The sequence below is a fragment of the Oreochromis aureus genome, linkage group 11 (assembly GCF_013358895.1).
Source record: "Oreochromis aureus strain Israel breed Guangdong linkage group 11, ZZ_aureus, whole genome shotgun sequence".
In the NCBI taxonomy this organism is placed as follows: domain Eukaryota; kingdom Metazoa; phylum Chordata; class Actinopteri; order Cichliformes; family Cichlidae; genus Oreochromis; species Oreochromis aureus.
In genome coordinates, this window is record NC_052952.1 from 20449472 (window position 1) to 20473727 (window position 24256).

Sequence of the window (24256 nt, forward strand, 5' to 3'; positions counted from 1 at the left end):
AAAAAAGAAAACTTGCATAACACGCTTTAGTGGTATCATGATATCAGAATCTGGACGCAGCCCTCATTTAGCGTTGAACACAAGAAAAGTTATTTTTAAAGCACTGCATGATGACAGTCTTTGCTCCACTCCTTATCTTTTTATTAATCGTGCACTGTTATTACAACAGAACAACTGAAAACATTAGTCACCGTGTGTGGGTAATTTCACTGGTTGTGTTTTTATTGTGTTTCTACACGTGAAACCCCTGAAGGCACACAGAAATATTTTTACACCTTCGGCAGGGCTGCAATTTCTTTCTCAACAACAGCAGCCATACGTAACAACAAACACACCACGATTTCTAAAGCCAACACACCCAGCTCTTTGGCAAATCAGCTCTCAGGTTTAATGCTGTGTCCTGGAAAACAGGAATCATATGGAAACCCAATCCCACCCATGGAAAGTATGCTCTAGTCTAGCAAAACAGGTATTGTACAAACATTAAAGGTGTGACTTCATGCAAACAAGTTTGTTCCAAGAAAATATTTTAAAGTTCAACTCCCAGTGAGAAGGAAAGGAAAGGCGCCTTTTACCTCTTTTGTAGATCAATCGCACAATAGCTCCGTGGGAGGTAAAATGACTTTGTTAAAAAGTCTGTCTGTGTGTGCCAATGTGCCAAAAAGGATGTAAACACATAAATAACCCAGGGAGTTGGTGAAGTGTTCCCTCCAGGGTGCTGACTTTGATATCTTTTTTAAAATGCAGCAAAAACAAACCCCCAAAGTCATAAAATGTTGTGTCTTAAAGAGCAAAAGCCACAGATTTGTTCCCAGTAGAGTGAGGAGAGTTTGCTGATTGTCTCCTTTCATTATTTCACTCATTTGCACTTCTGTAGAAGCTTCCTTGAACTTGTTTTCACATGGACTCCGTACATTCCTGGAATGCTTCACCCAGTGGTGCTTCTGACACCAACAAACCATCCATCACTGGGCATCACTGGGAGTATCGTGGTGCCAGCTCAAACACACTGGCCTATTTGTAGTATCCTGCATTGCACGCCCTAATCCTATTTACACAGTTAGAGCTTCGACAAACAGACATTTTTAATTCGTCTTAAGTCTGTCAGGGTGTTGCACAGGTTGGTTTCGAGATTTTCACGCTCGCTGCTGTGTGAATGTCCACTTCCAACAGTGTAATGTTTGCAGTTAATTATAATGATGATAATAATCATGCAAGTGTTTCGTTTTCAAAAAAAATTATGATTCCAGACACACAATAAACAAAGTCAGAGGCGGATTTGGCTTAGAGCATTATTGTCATTGTTGTTCCAGAAATGTAAAAACATGACGATAACAGTGTACTGAGAGCGTGGGAGCCCAACACACGGTTGATTTCTGCTTTTCTTTTGACGTCTCTTTGTGAAATGTCGGATTTAACTGAGAAAAGTGTCTTCCAGTTTAATGTTACTCAGTCTTGTTTGCTTGTTGCCTCATCTTTTGTTCTCTAACTGGCCTCATCAACGTGCCAGCATGTCAGCATTTGTTCTGGGGTGTTGGAGAATGTATGAGTTGAGCCAGAAAGCTGAAATCTAACAGACAAAAAAAAGAAAAAAGAAAAAGAAAAGTATTCATCTAGATTTGACTGACCCCTGTAATCACATGGATGTGTGCCTGTGTTGATAAAATCTTCTATCAGCACAGCAGCTGTGGTTGATTCTGCTCTGCTTGATGGATATCACAGGCGTGATGAGTGTTGTTTTGACTCCGGATGTCTCCTGTTGCATAACTGTTTTTGCTCATTTGTGGCCTCTACAACAAGCTAAATGTGCAGTTTTAAAATACGTTATAGCTTGTTGTTCTATTCTGCCACGGAGCGGAACATCAGGGGTGTACCTTGGATCTCGCCCCATGACAGCTTGGACAGACTCCAGCCTCCTGACAACTCTGAATTGGATAAGTGGCGGAAGATGGATGTTGTTCTGTTTGTTATTTAATCTACAAAGTGCCAAGCTAAAATCTGTGCGAATCTGCTGTCATTCTCTCAAGTGTTCATGCAGGATGTATAGGCTACTTCACTCACTTAAGGAAAGATGGGCATTTAAGGACTCAGTACACTTGAACCTGTGTGATGAAAAAAAAAAAAAGACAACCACAGAAGACTTTTTACCACAGAATAAAAGTAAAGCTATGTTAAAACATTTATGAATGAAGTGTAAGTCATGCCACTGTGTTAGAGCCTTGGAGGCAGGTAAACTGAAATAAACAGAGATTGTGTTATCAGAGTTATTAATTACACCTGTGGTTTTCTGTGCACACTGGCAACAAAAAAAATCCCATTCCTCCAAAAGAGCTGGAAGCAGACTGGAATAAAACTGCTTAGAAATCATAGCCAGATCCAAATACGCGCTTATCAAATAGTAATAGGAAACAGACTTCAGTGGAACTCCTTTAAACACCTTTAATTCCTGAGAAGCTTGGTGCTGCTGCCAAAACAAACATGAGCAATCTTTGCGATATTGTATCTTTGGTAATAATAATATAGAGGCACAAAGACAGGAACGGTGGCCGACGGCATTTATCACCTGCAAACAGGTTTAGATAAGAACTGCCAAATGTTAGTTTGTAGATTTTTGTGTTATATGTGGCAGCTGAGGGTTAACGTCTAGGTGTCTGTGAAGGTTCTGTCACCCAGGTCATCGTAATGTAAGGAGCTTGGAAAGAAAAGCGACTCGATGTCTTTAAGTTATAGTTGCTTTTCTTTCTAAGCTCCTTAGGCTAACGTCTACGGTTACAAATTCCTTCCTTGTATCAACAGTTTAGGCTGCTGCTGGTGGTGTAATGGTGTGGGGGATATTTTCTTGAAACACTTTGAGCACTTGGTACCAACTGAGCATCATTTAGAGCCCATCTGAATATTGTTCTTCATCATGTACGTGCTTTTATGACCACACTGTGCTCTTCTGATGCCTGCTTCCAGCAGGATAACGTATCATGTCACAAAACTCAAATCATTTCAAACCGTTTTCTTGAATATGACGGTGAGTTCACTGTATTTAAATAGCATCCACTGTCACCAGATCTCAATCCAAACCAACAGAGCGCCTTTGGGATGTGGTGGAACGGGAGAATCTCTTCATGGCTGTGCAGCAACACTATGACGCCATCATGACAATATGGACCCTACTGTCTCAGTCAATGAGAGACACACAGAAAAGGAGCCAGGCTAGGGTACAAAATTCTATCAAGTAAAAACTACAAGCCTTATCTAAAAGATTCTTTCACTGTGAAGTAGGGCTCTGGGTTTGTGCTTTGGGAAACTCTCCCTCGTACCACAAGTCATATGCTACTGCCAATCAAGTGCATGTTCTGATGTAAATTTTTGTGCAGGTTTTCCTAAAGCTATAAGACCATTTTAGGCAGAATAATAATAACAAGGAGAAATCTGACAAATAATAAATAGTATAGTTAATGCTACTGCAATAGTATACCCAAAAGGAAGATGTCTATTCTGAAATGTGCAAAAACAAACCGCACAGGAAAATCAGCTCATTAGAAGTGATCAAGTAAAACATGTCTTATTTAAATTAATAGATTTAATGTTGCTTAATTATTGCAATACAAAAAAAAAACAAAACAAACAACTTAATTACAGACAGCTTGAAATGTTTCCAGCCAACAATGACAGCGTACCAGCAACTTTTAATTCAACATCTTCATTTAATAAATCATATTCATTACCATTTTCCAGTTTTTCTGAAAACAGGTTTTACACTACGGAAAAAAAGTGATTTTAACTTCAACTGATTTTTCAAAACGTTTAAAAAAAAAAAAAAAAAAAAAAAAATCTACAAATGTTAAATACACTTTACAAAACTCATTGTCAAGTGAATTACAAATGATTCTTTAACAACTTCAAGGCATTATAATTACATACAAAGTAGATACAGCATAAGTTTAACTGGTTTGATATAAGGGAATGCATAGGAGCTGCGCAGCTTTACATTTCTGACTAATTGAAAAGTTTGGCCACCATTTTTGCTCTAAAAGTGAAAACAAAAGGACAGACGGTTTCCTGTCTGGATGGACCACAAAACCAAAACACTGGAAATCCTGGAAAACCAGGAATCTTCTTCAGATGCAGAAAAGACTCACCAGGTAAGTCTAAGCTGAAATTTCACACAGTCTTCCCATTTTTCTCATCACACCACAAACAGAATTTGTGTCTCTCCCCAAAACAATAAATATAAGATGCCAATTTTGTTATAATTGTACAATTCAGAATCCCTGTGTATTCTTTGACTTTGAATTCTGGACAGTGGAGTAAACATGTCTCAAATGTATCGGACATATTCCAAAGCTAAAAATATAAACAAAAAGTAAATATTTTTGTTATCAGTGAAAAAATTCACATTTCATTCAGAAAGAACGATGTGCAGTCCACATAAGGTTGTGTTAGTAATTTAACTTTCAGAAAATGTAAGATTTTTTTTATGTGAGGTTGTTTGTATCTACAATTAATGCTCGCAGTGTCAACATTTGGTCCACGTTTGTTAGTAAATCTATGTCTATGTATGTTTCTTTGCATTGTGTAGAACCACAGTAGAGGAAAAAAGTCCAACATGTAAATAAGGAAATGATGAGGATTTCTCTCAAAGCAAGACGATGAGCTTTACGTGCTTGACCCAGAGCTTCATCCCTGAAAAAGGCATGATGAATTTGTACCAAAAACAAAAAAATATGCAAATCATAACCTGCTTGTTTTTTGTTTTGTTTCAGATTGCATTTCTTCTCATGCAGTTAACATACTGACTTTGTTAGTGATAAGTTTTTGTATGCTGGAGGTTCTTGACTAGTCCCCAATGTCTGCTGGTGTACAATGTGCATCAAGTGGAGGCATTTCAACTGTACCCTAGAGGACACGTGTGTATATTGTATGCTGAAGGAAATTCCCTCAAATGTTGAGGATGTTTTGTTTCCTTCAATTCACACTGGTATGCAAAAAAAAAAAAAAAAAAAAAAAATCTCCTGTTAACCCACAATATGTCATTACCTCCCCAGGTTTCCCTCCCTCATTGTCTGTAGTGCCTTTTGGCTTTACTCCAAGCCTATAAACTGCACACTCTCCTCCACATTCATCTTGGCAGTGTTTTATTTTCCCACCTTCGACCTGCTCCCAAAGCGTTGCTTTAACAGGAGCTGGTCTGAAGGTTGGTCTCTGTGAGGATGGAGGTGATGGTGGAGGAATCGTAAAGACTGTCGTCATCGTCTGAGCTGAGAGCTGATGAATCCAAAGCTGGGCGTATTGCTGCCTGAGTTTTCCTCCTGTGAGACATAATAATCACTATCAGTAACTACATTCACAAAATCAGCTGCTGTCAGTCTTTTTTCTCTTATCAAACCTGTCTACACAGCTACAGACATGGCAGGAAGTTTACATACACTCATCAGGAAGCCACACAGCCTTTAGGCATAGTGTAAAAAACGTTTAATACGGTTGAGGTCAGGGTTTTGGGAATGCCATTCCAGAAGCTTAATGTTTGTCTTTTTTATCCATTTCAAAAACCAATTTTGATCTATGTTTGGGATCACTGTCCTGTTAAAACAAACAACTGTGTCCAAGTTTGAACCATCTAGGCGTTTACATGCTTGACAGCTTGTACAGTGTTCTTAAGTTTGAAAGCTTCACCTTTAATCATCCAAACATACCGCATGTCATTGTGGTTAAATAACAAAATCTTTGTGTCATCTGAGGTTAACCGCTTGGTTCTTCATGGAAAACTAGTGACAGAGCCGAATAACTTGTGCTGCATTATGATTGGTTGAAATCATGACCTTGGAATATGCAGTTGTTTAGAAATGGCTCCAAGAGACCTTCTGAATCCATAATTCTCCTTCTTAGATTTTCACTGAGATCTGTCAAAAAAATCCTTTTTATGCCAGCAAAGAGAAACCGTCAACTGTAGTTAACCACGATCACTAATGAGTGTTAACAGGCCTTGGCCTTACCAAATTTTAGAACGTTCAGCATCATGTATTAAAAGATTTGAGTGAGTGTATGTATACATTTGTCCCTGTGTGGATTAGATAAAATCCTAAAGTCAATTTAAACCTAATTCTTGTTTTTTATTAGTCATTGAAAATGCTTGCTGTACAATCAATCCACCATTGAAAACAGAACAATTCAAAGAAATCTTTAAAAGCCCAAAATGGCCATGTCCATGATGAGTGTACGTCAACTTCTGAGCACCAGTCTGATCATCCTTAAAGCGGTTGTGATACCCCGCCCTCTGCTGGTAAAACCAAAGAACTACATGCAATTCATTGGAACTCGTTAGAGGATGTTTGTAATTTAATTTCCCCTGTGGTGTATGAGTAATGTACCGTTTTAGTTTAATGAAATAGCCGATCCACATGTGGGTGATTGATGTGTGTAAAACATTCCAGCAGACTGTGTAATGCTGCACCTCAGGGAGGCTGTGTGAATCTTTACCATGTGTCGGTATCAATGTGTCACAGCTAAACAATGTGGGTTCACTGATTATTACATCATGTGAATGCAGTTTTTTTCATTCTGTGACGCAAGTAGGAGGAGATGGTGTCTCTCTCACTTAATCACACACGCACACACGCACACACACACACACACACACACACACACACACACACACACACACACACACACACACACACACACACACACACACACACACACACACACACACACACACACACACACACACACACACACACACACACACACACACACACACACACACACACACACACACACACACACACACTGTGATAATCTGGCTGCCAAGAAGAGCCTTGCATAATCGTTACCAGAAGCTCACATTGAGTAACAAATTGGAAGAGAAACAAAAAGAATGGGACAGGAAAAGGAAGCGCTTACTTAAGCTCAGTCTCCAGTGCTGTGACTCTGGTCTGCAGAGCCTCTTTCAGCTCCATCTGTTCCTCCAGGTCTCTCTGAGCTTTTCTTCTCATTCCGTCTAACCTTTCCAGCTCTGTCTCTCCTTCATCCACCTGCCTCTTCAGAGCCTTCACTCTCAGAGCAAGCTGCAACACCAGTTGACATTTAAGCATGGTTTGCCAGTATGTGTTTCAACTTTTCCACTTTCTGTGAGGGGATTTCTGTATTTACATTCAGCACATGGTAAATATTTATACCTGGTCTCTCTGTTCAGTGTGTGTTTGTCTTTCCTCATCCAATGTCATATTGAGGTCTTTTAGCTTCCTCTCCAAACGACGTTGTGTTGCCAACACAGCGTTCTTCTCTCTTGAAGTCAGAAAAAGAAAGCAAGACTTCTCAGCTACTGAGCAAAACCGCTTACCAACTCACTGCTGTTACATGTTACAACTAGAAACAGTGACTCAACCACATGACAGAAAAATGAATACAACCTAGAAAACCAATTTAATGAAACGTTTAATTTACTAGATTTTAGGATTGTCCTGAACAACAACTCATGATCATCATCAATTAATACCTGTGATGCCATCTGGAACAAAACAGTAGCATACTCTACTTGGACAAAAGCCACATCTCCTAATCGTTTAAATCAGATGTTCTCGGTCACAGGTGTAATTTCAAGCACCTAACCATACAGTCTGCCTTTACAAACACTTGTGAAAAAATGAGTTGTTTAAATGAGCTCACTGAAACTCAGTGTGGTACTGTGATGGTCTGTGACATTTCACCATTACTGCACAGTGGAAGCATCTAGGAACCACAGGAATGAAGTGGCAGACTACATAAAGTTATAGAGCAGGGTCGCTGAATGCTGAGGCACATTAAGCCTAAAAGTCACCAGTGCTCTGGTGGCTCACTAATAACAATGCATAATAATCACTTTTGTGAGTAAGAGGAATGTCAGACTCATTCTTTACGTTTCTATACAAAAAATCTAGATCCATTACAAAAACGTTCTCAAACACAGCGATAAATAAATAAATAGTTCCACTATATAGATCAACATGAGTGCAGTAGTCTGCTGTTTTCACTGCACCTCTCTTCGCTCCGCAGACGGTCTTCCAGCTCCTGGATTTTGCTTTCCAGCTGGGAGACTCCTACAGAGGAACGCGACTGACCCTCCATGTCAACCACACGACTCCTCAGCTCCTTCAGCTGCAGGGACAGACATGAGCAAATATGGCGTTAAAAAGTACAGACATGTAGGATGTAAAGCCAAAGGCTTTATTTATAATTAAATATATAATACATGAGAGTTAAACAATACTTTGGTTAACTTAGCAAACACAAATTTGGTGCATGTGCACATACATGTCTCTCCATTGCATTCTTGTCCAGCTCCAGGTCCTGCTTCGAGGATCTCTCCTGCATGAGCTCAGAGCGGAGCTGATCGATCTGGTCTCTGCTGCGAGCCACACGATCAGTCAGCATATCCACACTGCTTCTCTCCTCCTCCACCTCCAACTCCAAACGCTTTAGTTTGTCCTGATAGAAACAAGAGATCAGAGGAGACACTGCTGGAAAAACACAAGCTAATAAATAAATTACACTACTCGTGTTTATTAAAATAATCAGCATTTATCATATTTTGATAGCTATGCTACCCTTGATTTATAAATGTAATAGATGTGCAGACTGTCACAGAGTCAGTGTATGCAGAGCACAACTATTAAAAGCTGTGAGCACAGTATCCATGGGTTACACTCCCAAATGATTCATTCTCCCAAACCAGGAGAGGAGCAGATGAGCCGCTTACCTCCAGGATGCGAATCTCTCGGGTTTTCTCATTGTGGCTGTTTTTGCTGGCCTCCAGCTCTCCCTCCAGGTGGCGCAGTCTGTTGGCGAGCAGCTCTTTATCCAGCTGGTGGTTGTCTCTCTCCTCACATGCAAGAAGCAGCTCCTTCTTCTGCCGTGATATCTAGTTAGAGCGATCATAATTTTTTAGAAATGTCATCCATGTGGAAGAGGAAGTCAAATTAAACCCCTGATTATCATTCAGACAGGATATAGTGCCGTCACAGTTTGGGTTGATTCCCTTTGAAATGAAGGCTCATTTTACACCATGCAGGGCCTTAATCAGACAGTTTTTTCCTCTTTGTCACCCGTCTATACATGAATACAATGGAAGGAAAAAAAAAAAAAAAAAATCAGTCAAAAGGTTAAAAAAAACAAGTACTTAAAACACAGGCACACACCTCTTCCTCCAGTTTCCTTATGTTCATCTTGCTTTTTTCCAGCTCAGAGTGAGCATCGTTTTCGTGACGCTGCACCTCCTGCATTTCCTTGCGTGCTCGGTCTTTCTGTTCTTCCAGTTGAACCCTGAGAGCCTGCGTTTCTTCTCTTAAGGACACATTTAGAGAGTCATACTGACAGAAGGACGGGGGCAGACAGGACAAAACAAAAACAGAATTAATTTTTTGTGCTGTGTATCCTCCAGTGAGCAGAGAGGACAAGGAAGGATACATACAGACTTCTTTCATTTGCACAGGTATAAAAATGATCTATCCTTCTTACGTCTTTGTTCACTTTCTCTAGAGCTCTCTCCTGCTGTCGTTTAGTGTCCTCCAGCTGGCTGATGGTCTGTTTGAGGGCCTCCTTGTCCTTTTCTGTATCCTCCAGACGCTGGCTGAGTTCACGGTGCTCCTGGCTCAGTCTGGAGGCTTTCCTCTTAGCCTCATCGAGCTCAGATCTCAGGCCTCTCACCTCAGTGTGGAGTGCGAGCTCTGCCTCTGAGCTCTCTGTAGCATTGCTCTGCAGCTGAGCCTGAGGAAACCACAGAGGACATCCAAATAAGCCTGAATGTGAACAGTTTCCCAGGCATCACTAAGCTGGATGGTCCTGTAAGGGATGCAACCTTACCTCTAATCTTGAGATTTTCTCTTTGAGACGAGCGGTCGCCTCCTCCTGCTCCTGCTGGGCATCTTGGAACGAGTTAATGTCCAGGTGAGCTCTGCTTAGCTGAGTCTTACTGGTGTCCAGTTCCTCTTCAGTCAATGAGAGCTTCTTTTTGAGCTGGGTAACTTCACTCTGGGCCTCATTAAGCTTCTGCTCTAGCTCTGAGATGGTTGCTGGGTCTGGCAGCTATAGGCAGGAAGACAAAAGATAAACCAGAAGATAAACCAGAGTCATTTAAACAGATGCTTTTAATACCAAAACTACCACATTCAGAGAAATGTGTCGACCAAGCCGGCTAGTTTACATGATTAAAACAAGAGTTTAAATTATTATTTTTTTTGCTCTGAGATCAAACCTACCCGTTTATTTTTCTCTTGTGCTTTAGTAAAGTCCTCTTTGGCCTTCTGTAACTGGCCCTTCAACCTGTCAATCTCATACTTCAGTTCAGCCTCTTGGTTCTGGTGAGATTTTTTCAAAGAGATGACCTCCATGACCTTCTTGTCAAACTCCACCCTCATTTTCTCTACCTGAGACTTGCCCTTCTGCAAATCAGCTTTGCACTGCTGGAGCTCCTAAACAAAAATGTAACATCTTGTTAAACAGATCCTTCAGCAATGCCTCCATGATCAGATGAAGTATAACGTTTGTCTACTGCACCTGGCTGAGAGTCTGTGTGTGGCTGGGGTCTGGTGTCTGTTGTTTCATGGAGGTCATTTTGTCTTGGAGTTCCTTTAGTTCTTCCTCAAATTCCTCCTTCTCCAGACGGGTTTGCAGGAGTCTAAGAAATGTGCACGTGCATCTGATCTTAACCAATCAATCCATATATAACTGTTTTAAATAATGTTTTATTATCTGATCAAGAGCAGTTTGATTGTATTCGTTAATCATTCTGATATATTAGAATTTGCTTTGGTGTTTTCATGGAGCTAAAAGATTATCTTTAAGTGACAAAATAAATTGATTTCCAGCTACCACATTGCAGTCAGATAAATTCACAAGAAAAAAAAAAGTCTACATTATATTTTTTGCTAAACACACACAAATAAGGCCATCCACACCACTCTTCAGCATCTTAAAATGGACAATTTATGCCAAAATCTAATTTACACATTTTTCCTCTGAAGTGCTTTTTTTTTTTTTTTTTTTTTTTTTTAAATACAGATTGTGCACATTTGGTGAACTGAAAATAGTTCTTAGATTAAACTGCTGACTGAGTTTAAAATTTTTTTTAATGGTTATGATTTCTCCATAGATATTAGCAAATAATATAGATGGATATATACTGTATTATTATTTTACTAGGTACACCTGTTTAACTACTCATTAACACAAATATCCAATCACATGGCTGCAACTCAATGCATTTAGGCTCACAGCTTTAGACATGGTCAAAACTGAAGGTGAAACAGCATCAGAACGGGGAAGAAAGATGATTTAAGTTACTTTGAATGTAGCATGGTTATTCGTGCCTGATGGACTGGTCTGAGTATTTCACAAATTGCTGATCTATTAGGATTTTCCACACTCTGTGTCTCTATAGTTTAGAGAGAATGGTCTAAAAAAGAGAAAATATCCAGTGAGCGGCTGTTCTCTGGGGAAAATGCCCTGCTGATGGCAGCGGTTAGAGGAGAATAGCTAGACTGTCTCTGGTTGGTGGGAAGGGGGCAGTAACTCAGATAATCTCTTATTACAACTGAGATGAGCCTCTAACACACAACATATTGATCCTTAAAGTAGACGGGCTATGGTATAAAGAAGACCACACCTGGTGCTTCTGCTGCCAGCTAAAAACAGAAAACTGAAGCTAAAATTCACACTGGCTCACTAAAAATGGACAACAGAACAGGATGCCTGGACTCAGAAGTGTCGATTTCTGCTGTGACATTCAAATGTTGGGTCCAACACGAAAAGCATGGATCCAGCTTGCCTTGTATCAAAGGCTTAGGTTGCTGATGTAATAGTGTGGCCTCCACTGTTACAAGAACTCAATTCAACAGAGCACCTTTGGGATGTGGAGAACAGGAGATTCACATCACGGATGGACAGCTGAAAAACCGGCAGCTACTGTGTGATGCTATCATGTCGACATGGACCAAAATGTCTGAGGAATGTTTCAGCACTTTGATCAATCTGTGCTACAAAGAATTCAAAAGTGGTAACCTGTTATTAGCAAGGTGTATCTAATGGACACGGGCAAAAGATGTAAATTTGATTTTGGAGTTAACTGTCCGTTTAAAGGTTTATGCTTAGATACTGTTTTTACAGTAACTCAGCCCACTATATCAACACAACGAAGAACATGAAAATAGAATTTCCTAAGATTCAAATTGTGACTAGACAATCATCTACATTAAAAGTACAACTAGAACGAATATGATCCATATTTGATTATTGGTTTCACACACACACACACACACACACACACACACACACACACACACACACACACACACACACACACACACACACACACACACACACACACACACACACACACACACACACACACACACACACACACACACACACACACACACACACACTTGGATTTGGGCTAAAAAAAAATCATGAAATACGTTTATTGAGTGCGAATGGCCTTGCCACTATAGAGACAGCTGTTAGCACAGTTCAGCACATCTACAGCTCAGTAAAGCTAAACACAAACACTGTTTAGTTTGCGACTCTCACTGTGTTTCAGGGTGGCTGGGTGGCTCTCTGACAGAGAGGGTGAGAAACATTTACCAGGTAGAATGAGAGAGAAAGAATGGAAACATTAGTAAAGAGAGTGCAAAGGAAAACGTGACAAGATGATGACAAAAATCCATGTCCACGTGAACACTGGAAATCTCAAAGTCAGGTCAGCAATGATGACGAAACTCTGCGAATGACACGACTGTTACATCAGAACGTATTTAGACTCACTCTTGTTTAGTTGTTCGAAGTTCGTCTCTGGTTGAATGAAACTGCTCCATCCAGTGGCTGCTCTCATCTCGACAGTCCTCCAGCTGCTGCTGCAGGGAGCGAACTGACGCATTTACACGCAAGCGCTCTGCTTCAATCCCTGCATGAGACTTAAGTAGGAGACAGAAAAACTGATAACCTGTTGTGTCATTTCTCTTTCGTAGCATGTGTTACATTTGAACGGCTTTTCCTTTCAAATATTCAAGTAAAACTCAACAAATGCTGCACTTTCACAAACAAAGGAGTAGCAGAGAAGTATGTGAGGCTTGTGCAGGACATGTATGAGGACAGCGAGACAGTGGTGAGTGGTGTACGGCTGGAGTGACAGATGGGTTTACATCAGGGATCAGCATTGAGCCCGTTCTTGTTTGTGATGGGGGCAGGTTAACAGATGAGGTCAGCCAGAAATCACTGTGGACTGTGATGTTTGCAGTCGACACTGATCTGTAGTAAGAGTAGCGAGCAGGTGTAGGTATGCTCTGGAGAGAGGAGGAATGAAGGCCCGTGGAAGCAAGACAGAGCACATGTGTGTGAATGAGAAAGAGGCAGGTATAACAGCGAATACGCGAAGAATAAAGATGTGGCGACCCCTAAACAAAGCAGCTGAAAGAAGAAGACAACCTCCTGGCTGCTGTTTCTTAAGAATTAAAGGCTGTTTGCACAATTTCAGTCTAATTATTTTTCTTGACTTATTTTTCTTCTTTATTTTTAACATTGTTGTACATGTAAAATGTTTTGTACCTACATAAATTTTATTCTTTATCCCGCTGCATTAGCGTAGCAGGATGAAGACGACAGAATACAATTTCCTGGATCAATAAAGTATTTATTCATCTTTCCACATGCCAACTGTAAGTGATGCTCAGTTTGCTACTGTGAGTGCACACCTGAGACACCTGCTCCATGCTGCTGCGGAGCTTGTCCATATCCGCACTGTACTGCTCTCGCAGCGCCTCAATCTCTTTGTCATGTGATGCCACCTCTTCCTTCAGAGCGCCCTTCAAAGCTGTAAGCTCCCTCTCTCTCTGTCGTAGTGTCTCCTCCAGCTTCTTTTTTAGTTGCAAAACTTCCATCAGCTGCGCCTGAGAAGAAACCAGATCCTGCACATGCAAGGGAAATACAGCATTAACCTGATAACTCTGACCACTCGCTCATAAAAATTTCTTAAAGCAACATCAACTTCCTGTTTAAGAGTAAAGTATTTTTCAAAAGAGTGTAAAAAATAGAAGCTAAACAGCAGTTTATTTTAAAAAGTTGGGTAAGATAAACTATGCATCACTGGTGCATCAGTATTTGTGTGTGTGTGTGTGTGTGTGTGTGTGTGTGTGTGTGTGTGTCGGAAATGTCAGAGATACCGTCTTGTTGCTGTTCTCTCTTCTCAGCTCATCTTGAAACTCAGCCATCTGGTCCTCCATATCTCTGACCCGCTTCTCAGCGTTTTCCCGATCCATACGCAACTGAGTCAGCCTTCAAGGAAACGAGGATAAAAACATGCCTGTGAGGGATTCTTTGAATATAACCGGCACATTTGTTTACTTTGTGAATAAGCTACAGTAGCTGCTTGTGTCATCCAACTGTCTTGCATGTAGCAGTACCATGCCCTTTGCTGCTTTCCCTTGTAAATGTGTTTGAGTGTGTGCATGCTATTATGTTCTTACTCTGATTGTGTTTCGTTTAATTCGTTTTTCTTCCGGTCCAGCATCTCCTGGAGTTGCAGATTTTCATCCAGACAACTCTCCAGCTCTGCTTTCAGAGCAGGATCAGAATTGCTAACAGAGTCCTACACACAGACAGACATGATGAATAAATGAGGGCAGTGAAACATAACACCCTCTGCTCTGCTGGCATCAACAATGGGCTTTTAGGAAATGTTGAAGCAGGGTTACATTTGTGCAACAATCAATATGCGTAAGAGATTTAAGTTATAAAGAGCTATTAGAGATTAAGTCTTGCCCAGCTTCCTTAAGACAACATATAATGGCTAATTATTTAGATTATTGTGTGTGTGTGTGTGTGTGTGTGTTTGTGTGTGCTGCTAACCCGACCAGAGAGCTTAAGGGATTAATCTGAGGATTAATCTGAAGCACACTCCAAGCTAAAGAACCCCCCAGCCCTCCTGGTAAGATTTGTTAAAAAGGCACAGAAACTCTGAGGACAGTTTCTCAGTCGATTTGGTTGGTGGAGTAGCTGCTTTCATTCCAGGAAGAGTGGCTTGAGTGTTTATGTGTAGCACTAGATGTGATCCGTGTAATCAGAAACGAGTTACTCTGGTAGGATACTCTGAATGTTAACACCTTCTGGAGGCTGATTTGAGAAAAACTAGTCAGGTCCCACAAGACACCGAAACTACAGGAAAGGTCTTAAAATCTAGTGCACAGTTTTCCACTTACACCAACTGAAGATAATGTGACTACAGATACGGTTTAAAGTTCACATTATGGCTCAATTTGTCCTATTCATTATTATTATCATAATGTGTCACTTTAACACTGCTGAAGCTTTAGTTTAGTGTAAATTTACTTACTCAGTGCCAGTTTACTGAAACAGGCAGCTCAAGGTATTTATATTGAACTGTAAAGGATTGTTGGGACTACCCCAACAATCAGATGATAAAGCAACGTCTGGGAGAAAGAACTCCCTTTTAACACAAAGAAAACTCGAGCAAAATCAGGATCTGGGAGGGGCAGCCATCTGCCTCGACCGGTTGGAGGGTGAGGGGACCAAAAAGAGAGCAAAGAGGAGCGCAGTGAGACCAAAAAACAATAAATGGGACAAAACACAAACTACAAGAAAGACATGAAAGTATTGGTATAAATAACAATATCTCTGTCTTACTTCTCTTTTCTCTGCTCCACTTACCTTCCTTTCTTCCAGCAGTGCAGTTTGTAGTGCAACCACCTTTTCCTCAAGCTTCCTTTTCTCACTCATCCACTCCTCCCTCATGCTTTGTTTGGGCTGTCAACATAGTGGACATAGATGTAAGCTGTCTCTTCAGTAAACAGCAAAACAAAAAAACTCCTCATTGAATTCGACACTTTCAAAACAAGCAAACCTTAAGGTGCTGAATGTTCTGAAAGATGAGATTTACTTTGTGCCTCACGATGACATCGGTTTCACTACTCCTGTGAAAAGGAGAAACTGGTCAAATGACGAATTTACAAACACGTAACTATTTGCTTCTTCTACCATTTTATTTAACTAACTGGATGCGAGCAAAGCTAATAACATGGAAGCACGTACCCTTGTCTCAGGATGTTGTATATGGTCTTCATGGCCTGCTCCTCCTCACTGCTCAGCTCTGCACTCTGACCCTGGTCCAGCAAAAGGTCAGGGGTCACCTTAAGATATAGATCAGAAAACTACTCTTGCAACAATGCACGGTTTGCGGTGGTCGAAGCTCACTGAAAATCTACTTTATTGTGCAGCCACAAATGAAACCAATTCTTACTTGTGCCTCAGTCAGATTTGGTCGTTGTGGCTCCAGTGAGGCCCACTGATTCGCTGGCTGTCCAGGAATTTTGGTGACATTGCCCTGGCTGCGCCTCAAGCTGCTGTGAGTTGACGATGGAGGTGAGGTGTAGGGATTGGCGGTGGTGAGGGGAGATGTAGCTCCTGGATGTTGCTGGGCAGGGGGGAGTCCTCTCTGCTGGCCTCCAGCATTAACACTATCAAACCTGTTTATTAGCTTGTTGACAGACGTCTGTCTCTTGTTAGAGTGTAGCTCGTTTGGCTGAGGCGGGGGCTCGGGACTGTCCCTCACTGACCCCAGTGACCTGTTAAGCCCTGCCTGATAAGAACCGTGCCAGATATTTCTTTCAGTGCCCCTTTCTCTATCACTGACATGCCATCCCTGCTCTCTATCTCCCCTTACTCCAATTCCTCCATCCAGATTCCCATAACTACCAGACTTCCCATCTCCTGGTGGTCTAGATAACTGATACTCCTCGTTACTCGGCCCTCCATCCCTGTCGAGAAGCGACCCATGAGACTGAGCCCGGCGTAGTAGCCCTCCCTGCTCTCCTCCTCCAATGTAACCTCCCTCTGTTCCTGGCTCTGCCTTCCCTCTGTTCCGAGGAAGGCTATTATAGCCAGAGTACTCGGTCTTGAGCTGAACCCCATATGAATCTCCTTTTTGTCCATCCTTCAGAACCACATATGGTTGGCCAGCAATTCCCTGCACTCTGACTGCTACACCATATTTAGATGTAGTCTGAGTCTTGGTCTTTGGCTGGGGTGCAGGCTGCCCTCCACCATTCTGATAGTCATTGATGAAGCGGATCTGGACACCATAGTCCACCGGGGTCGTCTGACCTGAAGATGGTGTGGTCATACTGGCAATAGTAGAATAAGAAGAATAAAAAGTAAGAAGTTGTTAGATATATTTTTGTAATTAAAAAAAATAAATTCTGGTTTGAGATTTACAGTACTGTGCGAAGTGCTAAGCGTGCCCTCATTTCTTTATATTTTTCTTCCAGTGAGCCAGACATTCTTGTGTTTTCTTAACATGGCCTTGAACAATAGCGCTCCAGGCTTTCTGAAGGTCTTTCAAATTTTGTCTTTGAGCACTAACTACTTTTTCACTCAAGTCCTTGACATTTGTACCTTGACATTTTCTTTTCTTTTGCCAAGCAGCAGCCCCCAAAAAACAATCACCGGCAGCTGAACAGTATCTGAAATTCATGTCCTTAAGAAAGGAAGAAATGTGTCAGCAAAGACCTGACACAGGACCTAAAAGATGCATCTGACCCCTTCAGTTGATCCATCTACTGCTTTCCAAAGCTATGAGGCTTCATGCAATACCATCTAGAATTACTCTGACTGGCAGCAGCTTTATTTTTCAGCTTGAAACACACTGCCAATGTAGTAAAAGCATACCTGGATGGAAAAAACCCCCCACATCGGAACACTATTAGTTATGGATTGGCCTCCCAGAGCCTAGACCTCAACATTTTTAAAGCCATGCGGGATCATCTTAACAGAGAACAGAACAAAAGAGCTTTGAATGTCTGTTAAGAAGCCTGGAGAACTATTCTTAAAGACTACTTCAAGACATTGCAAAAAAGCTCACCTAAGAGAGTTAAAGCGATGAATGAAGATGTTCATGATTTTCAACATGCAAACTCTGTTTCTGATATTTTGATTTCTATATGCTGTATTTCCATTAATGTTTTTACCTGCAATATTAAATGTCTGCACCAAAGTCTCTTTATTCAAATCACATTTTAGGTAAAACCCCCTCATGACACACAGATCTTTTGTTTCATTTGATTTTTTTGGCTCAGTTTTTTTTTTTTGCCAGTTTCTCTCTTTTATGTTTTTATATTTCATCTATAGGATTTAAAAGTGCAGGTACAACAATATAAACCTTATATGAATGTTTTATATTTTTAAAAAAAGGGAAATTATCAAAGATCCTTGTACTTTGTTTTCCATGAGGACATTGACTTCTGGACCACCAATAATGGACAACCTGCTTTGTTACAGCCACCCTCTAGATAAAACTCTGTGACTCTACCAAAGTATGACTACATAACAATGTTGCACATCAAGCTTTTATTCTCAGAGCTGATAAGATGGTTACTTCTATCAGCTGTATTACTGTATTGAAGCAGGGAGGGAAAAACTTACAGGAATTTGTGCATGCGTCAGATTTATCCCAGAATAGAAAGAGATTTCTACATGCAGGGTTTAGCTGAGGTATGTGTGTAAGTGTTCCCACACCTCAAATAGAAAATGAGTAATACTGAAAAATATATGGCGACAGCCACACCTCAAACATCAGCTGATAATAACTTTGAGTATATATCAGTCTTTGATGTCATTAAGATACTGTGACTCATCGTTTATCCACCTGACCTGCACGCATGAGATTATTTTTCACTGTAAAACTGTAAGGCCATTTTTTAGTGTCAAAAAAAATCTCATGGGTCTATAGCAAGACTGATTGTTTATTAAAAACATATCTTCATTTAAACAGTTATTTGCTGTTTGTCAAGTATAATATTAGTGTCAGCTTTAAAATTCCTCAAATTGTGAAAACAAATGTATAGACAGTAGACTTTAATTAACAGGTAATTCTGAAAAGTAAAAAATAAGAGACACAGACTTCCTTTTAAAATATGTGTTCTTAGATTTATAGGCGCTTTCTGGCTCTTTACTGCTTATGTGGACTTTAACCTCAGTGCGCTCCATTAGTCATTAACCTGAGAGCACACACCCACATATCACTTTCCCCTGTGAGGACCAGCTAAGCCTTCTGAAACTTTTGGAAGTTTCCAAATCTAAAGCTAATTCCCTCAACTGAACTTTGACACCTTAAACACAGACAGCTACTGCAGCAACTAGTCAAGTGTCACTACTGCTTTCATTAACTATATCTGAAATTTCTCAATTCGTCTTTTTCTTGACTGCCTAATCCTAACTTTTTATACTTTCTGAATACACAAAATGAGAATTTCTAAAATAATGCTTCCATTCATCGTACTTGTTTAAGCTTAGTAACTGCCAGGCTTCTTAATCACTACTCTGGCTGATAATAACTTGTTTTAGGTCACACAGTAAACCCCATCCCCCAGGACTGCACAATAGTATGGTTCATTCAACTCTCTGTCAAACTATTACAAAACTACCCCCCAACCTCTGCGCTCTGCACCTTCCATTTCCTGTCTGCAGCCTTTGGAGGTGACAGACAGAAAGTGGGCTGGGAAACAGAGAGGGAGGGTGAAGTGAGAGATAGAAAAAAAAAAACAAAAAAACACTCCACTTTTCTCCTCTTATCAGTGCTGTGTGTGATAAAATCCAAAGTCAAGCTGTTCCTCCGAAACAACCCTCCCTCTCCTCCGGTCCTCACAAAGGACTGGCTACAAAAGTAGCCATTGAATAGATAACTATTTCCACAGACACATGCTTCCATAAATTAATGCAACACTTTTTAAAAATTTCTCTACTAACTTTTTTTAATCTGTAAGACAAGACAAACAAGCCAAGCGACTCTGAGATAGAAGCGAGGCAAGCAGGAGTGGTTCCTATGAAACAGTTTCGGAGCAAGATAAGAAGGTAATGACTGGCCCAGCAATGAATGGAGTGACGTCACTGAGAATGACCTTCGAAGGTATCTGTGTGCAGCTGGTCGATTTTTTTCACCCTTTGGGAACCACAGAAGAAGCGCCGTGTGTCACAACAAGTTTGTGAAGCCGAGCATAAAGATTTCAGCCCACTCTTGTAAACCAAGGTCAACCAAAAGTGTCGTCCACTGACGATTGTAGCACAGACACGCAAGAAAAGTGCACTAACTAATAATCTGCGATTTAATGGGACATGCTCATCTAAACTGATGTGACCCGTAAAGCAACAAGTGAGCCAAACTGATGTAAAGAAACCAAAATATAAAGCAGAAAGATGTCTGTCTGAGAATATCTGTTTATTTGTCACAGAGGAGGAAGGCACTTCCAGCTCCGACAGCGGGACATGGTTGGAGGAGAACTCATCCCATTGTCCAGCTGATGTGGGGCGGAAAATGAGGGCAGCAATTCTGGAATGCTTTAACTACCCCTGCTGCTCCTGCCCCTTTCTCTTCTGTCACACTGTCCATCCGATTATAAGAAGTCATTTTCAATGCTTAAATTTTGCTTTTAGGCTTCACTCCAAAGTGTTTTTTCCTCCACAGCACTCTAAATAAACATGCTTTCTACACTGAGAGTAGGATGGCAAACAAGCTGTCCTTTGATCTTAAACTCGTGATGTGAAACTAACATGTCACACCTAAGGTGATTGTTTCAGGTCTGTAAAACCCATGAATTTGTTTTTTTTAAATACAGAAAGCAATCCATTAGCCAATAAGCGACTAAACAGTGTTCACTCTAGAGACCCAGAATCATAACTATGAGTACTGCAACTTTAATAACAGACCAGCTTTGCTTGCACAGCTATATCTGGAGCTTTTGTAATTTCATGAGAGTCGTGCTACCCTGCAGTTATGCTGACGAGCCTGTGCCTGTGGCCTCAAAGTCAATTCTCAAAAAGTAAATTGAATTGAAGCTGCTTTCGTTTTAAGACCTAAGGTGGAAAGGAAAAGAAAAAAAGAATGAGGACATCAGAATGGGTGAGGAGAAAAATGAAACAACGGCAACGTGTGGAATCACATGCCTCTGCTGACTCAGAGTCCACATGGCTAATGTGATCGCATCATCTCTAGACTGGCCCAAAAATGACACCGCTGGAGATGGCAGACAAGGGTGATGGCAACATGTGCCAAAAACATATCCTTAGGGTATAAAAACAACCCTTCATGCCAAAACGTAAGCACTACAAGTATGTAAGCATGTGCTATGTTTTTAAGTAAAGCCAGTCTTCTCTCGTTCTCAAACTATACGAGAACAGCTTTGCATGAGTCACAGTTCAAAACAAACCTTGTTTATCCTATACTGGTCTTTGGTTTGACTCCTGAATTAATTAACACCCGAAACAATTCATTGAGCTCCTCTCCCTTTAAACTTTCTTTTTATTGGCTACCAAAAGCAAACAGAAGGTTTGAACAGCAAGTGGGCGGAGCTTCTGTCCTCATAAAGCCACAAAACCAGACTTGGCAGAAACGGTTTTTCTAATTACACATCTTAATCAGAAATATAATAATGTGCTTTACTGCTTTTGTAAAAAATAAAAATAAAATAAAAAAATAAAGCAATAATTACGATTTTTGCATCCAAAGCATAATTTTGATTAAAGAACTTTTAAAGAACAGAAACATAAAAATGATTTTGGTTACCGATACTGTTAATTTAGGGCAGATGTGCCATAAAACCTACAATGCGCGGGGGTCTAATAAATTTGGTAAGCACTGTATAAACGTCTTAAGAATGAAAATGTAAACGTCTGTGTGCTGAATGAGGTTGAAAGCGATGGAAAACAGCCGGACACTAAACCAAGGAAGCATCAAAACACCACATCTGAAAATATTTGCCTTTAAAAAAACCCCAAACAAAACAAATAAATCAAAATGTTATCAACTCATTGCTAGTTGGACTATTTGAGAGCTAGTTTACAGCATGCTATAAAGCTGGCATATGGATGCTGTAAAAAACATTTAATCCTCCTTTTCTTCCAAGTGAATCATAAAGTTTTACAGGACTGTCCTGCAAATCACAAATGTCATCATGTAAGCAACAGAGATACAAGTGCTGTACTCTCTCTTCTGCTTTTAAAGGAGAGTCAGGTACTCAGTCCTAAGAGTATACTCCCTCTCCATTACATTCTTGACATAACACCAAGCCCTCATCCTCTTTCACCCTCAAACAAACACCCATTTATTCCTCTTCTCAGTGCAAAGGAGTTCATTGGCATAACAATGTACAAAAAAAATGACACAAAAGTAGGAGCACATAAATACACCCCTCCCTTCCAAATTCCTGACACTGGTCTCTCTGTCCTTTACACATACAGGGGCTGAAAGTGTGTCAGTGTGGGAGACTCACTTTATGGCGTCTTATCTGCACACTTGAGTGTATCAGCTGCTTGTACGTGTAACACGGCACAGGTCTTTTATCTGTTAGTCCAATGTGAGGCATTCCCACCGCATTACGAGTTCTGAAACTGTACCCGAAGCTTTGCAGGCTCAATGCTATAATTAGTGAAATTCATGACCCAATCCATGAGCCTTTCCCCACCTCAAAACTATAATCTGCTGTTCCTTCTTGCCCGTGTCATCAGTTTCACATGAGCTGTGAAGAGAACAAAAGCAGGTGTACTTTAAATGCATGTTTACCCATTGTTTACCCGGGTTCAATCCTTTAATGGTTTCCCTACAGTTGTATTCATCCTTTTGAGCTATGTGCTAAAAACGTTTCTCCTGTACCGTTGTTCCAATGACAGATCGCCTGGTCGCACAGGTGTACACAGGTGTGCACAGAAACAGAAACACCTGGCTCATTTCTAAACAACTTTATGGTTTTAAAAGTTAAACCTCTGACATTAAGCCTACCTTCGCTATTCTTACATTTGTCTTAAAGAGACGTATTATTCTGTTTTATTTGTCATTTACTTCCCTTCACTTAACGGGCAAATCCAAAAGTTATCTTGGAGTAACGTTAGCTGGTAGCGCTGTTTCTCTCGAACCATCGTTAGCTGCTCAGCTACACTGGCTCACAGTGACACTACCAAATAAACTATTACATAACTGCCATAAATCAAAAATAAGTGCCGCTGGGCAGCACCAGAAACCCACAAAGCGTCAAAGTAACTGTCCGAGGAGCGGCGCCTGTCTGGTTTAGCTGTCTGGCTATGAGAGGTCCCAAACCCAGCGTGAACTTACCTCTTTTTTTCTGAACTTATTCTTCTGCTCCTCTCGTATCCTCTCGCCTCCTGTATGCCGATAATAATTCAGATATATTGACTGACATCCATTAAAGCCCACACGGAAACGTGAACAGAAATACCTAACTCCTACGGAAATTATCACAGCAATAAGTTCATTATGCTTCTGCTGGGAATGCAACCTGTTACCTTTTTGTCAGGGATGTAAACGTTCCGCCCAGCCCCGCCAAGTACGGCGCTGTGATTGGGCCGTTTCGCTGGCTTGGGCGGGGCTATTGATACTGTCTAGGTTTGTAATTGGTGAAACCTCCATGCCACTCATTCCTTGTTTCTGGACCATTTTTTCACCTTTTTTTGCTGAAAATGGAACTTGTATTTTTTTTTTCCAAATAATGACCCGCGTAACCTAGATAAACAAAACTTTTCAAGGACTACTGATAGATGCAGGTGCCTCACAACGTTTATTTGTCCTGTTAACCAGTAGATGGCGCAGCCGTACACCGGCTGGTTCTCTGGGCTGTAGCACTTTGCTATCATAGCAACAAGATTGTAGATGGCATCGGTTGGTGTCTTCCAACCAAAATTGTGATTTCTTTTCCCTTCCCACTGTCACCAAGTGCTTGCTCATAAGGGGTCATGTGATTCTTGGGATTTTTCTTACTAATATTGTTGAGTCTTTATGTAGATATAAATCACCTTGAGTTGATTATTGTTGAGAATACAACAAAATTAAATTGAAAATTGAGAGCTTGAAAAGAAGGCAACGAGACTTCTTTAGATTTATGAGCATGTTTTGCCTCTCATCGAAAGGGCAGAACTGAAGAAGTCTCGTGCACAAGAGGGGAAACATCTTCATGAACCCACTGAAGTCCAGTCTACTGGATAACTGAGAACCTACAGACATATTTAAACTTCACTTTTCCAATTTAAGCACAATTTTTGACATTGTAATAGCTTACCCGTGTGCCTTTCCATTTAAGAAATCCTGGGAACATCCCTGAGTGTAAAAAAACATAAATAAATATAACTTTTATGTCCTTTGTTATCTTTTGCTGTTGCAATGTTATGTGTGTAGAGCTGAGCTGAACACAGTTATTAAACTTATTGTGTGTTGAAGAAT

General features: G+C 40.7%; 1 protein-coding gene across 1 annotated transcript; it reads right to left on the reverse strand.

Annotated features, from left to right (window-relative positions):
* Positions 1 to 3554: 3554 nt before the first annotated feature.
* Positions 3555 to 22540, reverse strand: LOC116315695 (cingulin). The gene is made up of 20 exons (XM_039619674.1): positions 22491 to 22540; positions 16277 to 17159; positions 16069 to 16166; positions 15881 to 15950; positions 15688 to 15783; positions 14487 to 14608; positions 14184 to 14295; positions 13716 to 13928; positions 12790 to 12938; positions 10525 to 10645; positions 10227 to 10439; positions 9832 to 10053; positions 9487 to 9735; positions 9168 to 9338; positions 8729 to 8890; positions 8284 to 8457; positions 8009 to 8127; positions 7170 to 7278; positions 6895 to 7058; positions 3555 to 5303 (listed from the first exon to the last, which is right to left on the reverse strand). Exons 2-20 carry the CDS (start codon positions 17156 to 17158, stop codon positions 5168 to 5170), a joined length of 3582 nt encoding a protein of 1193 aa, XP_039475608.1. The 5' UTR covers position 17159; positions 22491 to 22540; the 3' UTR covers positions 3555 to 5167.
* Between the last annotated feature and the right edge of the window lie 1716 nt (positions 22541 to 24256).

Excerpts from the sequence above, each read along its gene's own strand:
- LOC116315695 (XM_039619674.1), bottom strand. The coding sequence starts at position 17,158 with ATGACCACACCATCTTCAGGTCAGACGACCCCGGTGGACTATGGTGTC. Across the intron at positions 15,784-15,880 it reads AGAACATTCAGCACCTTAAG|CCCAAACAAAGCATGAGGGA; the intron begins GTTTGCTTGTTT and ends CTATGTTGACAG. Across the intron at positions 10,440-10,524 it reads ACACACAGACTCTCAGCCAG|GAGCTCCAGCAGTGCAAAGC; the intron begins GTGCAGTAGACA and ends ATTTTTGTTTAG.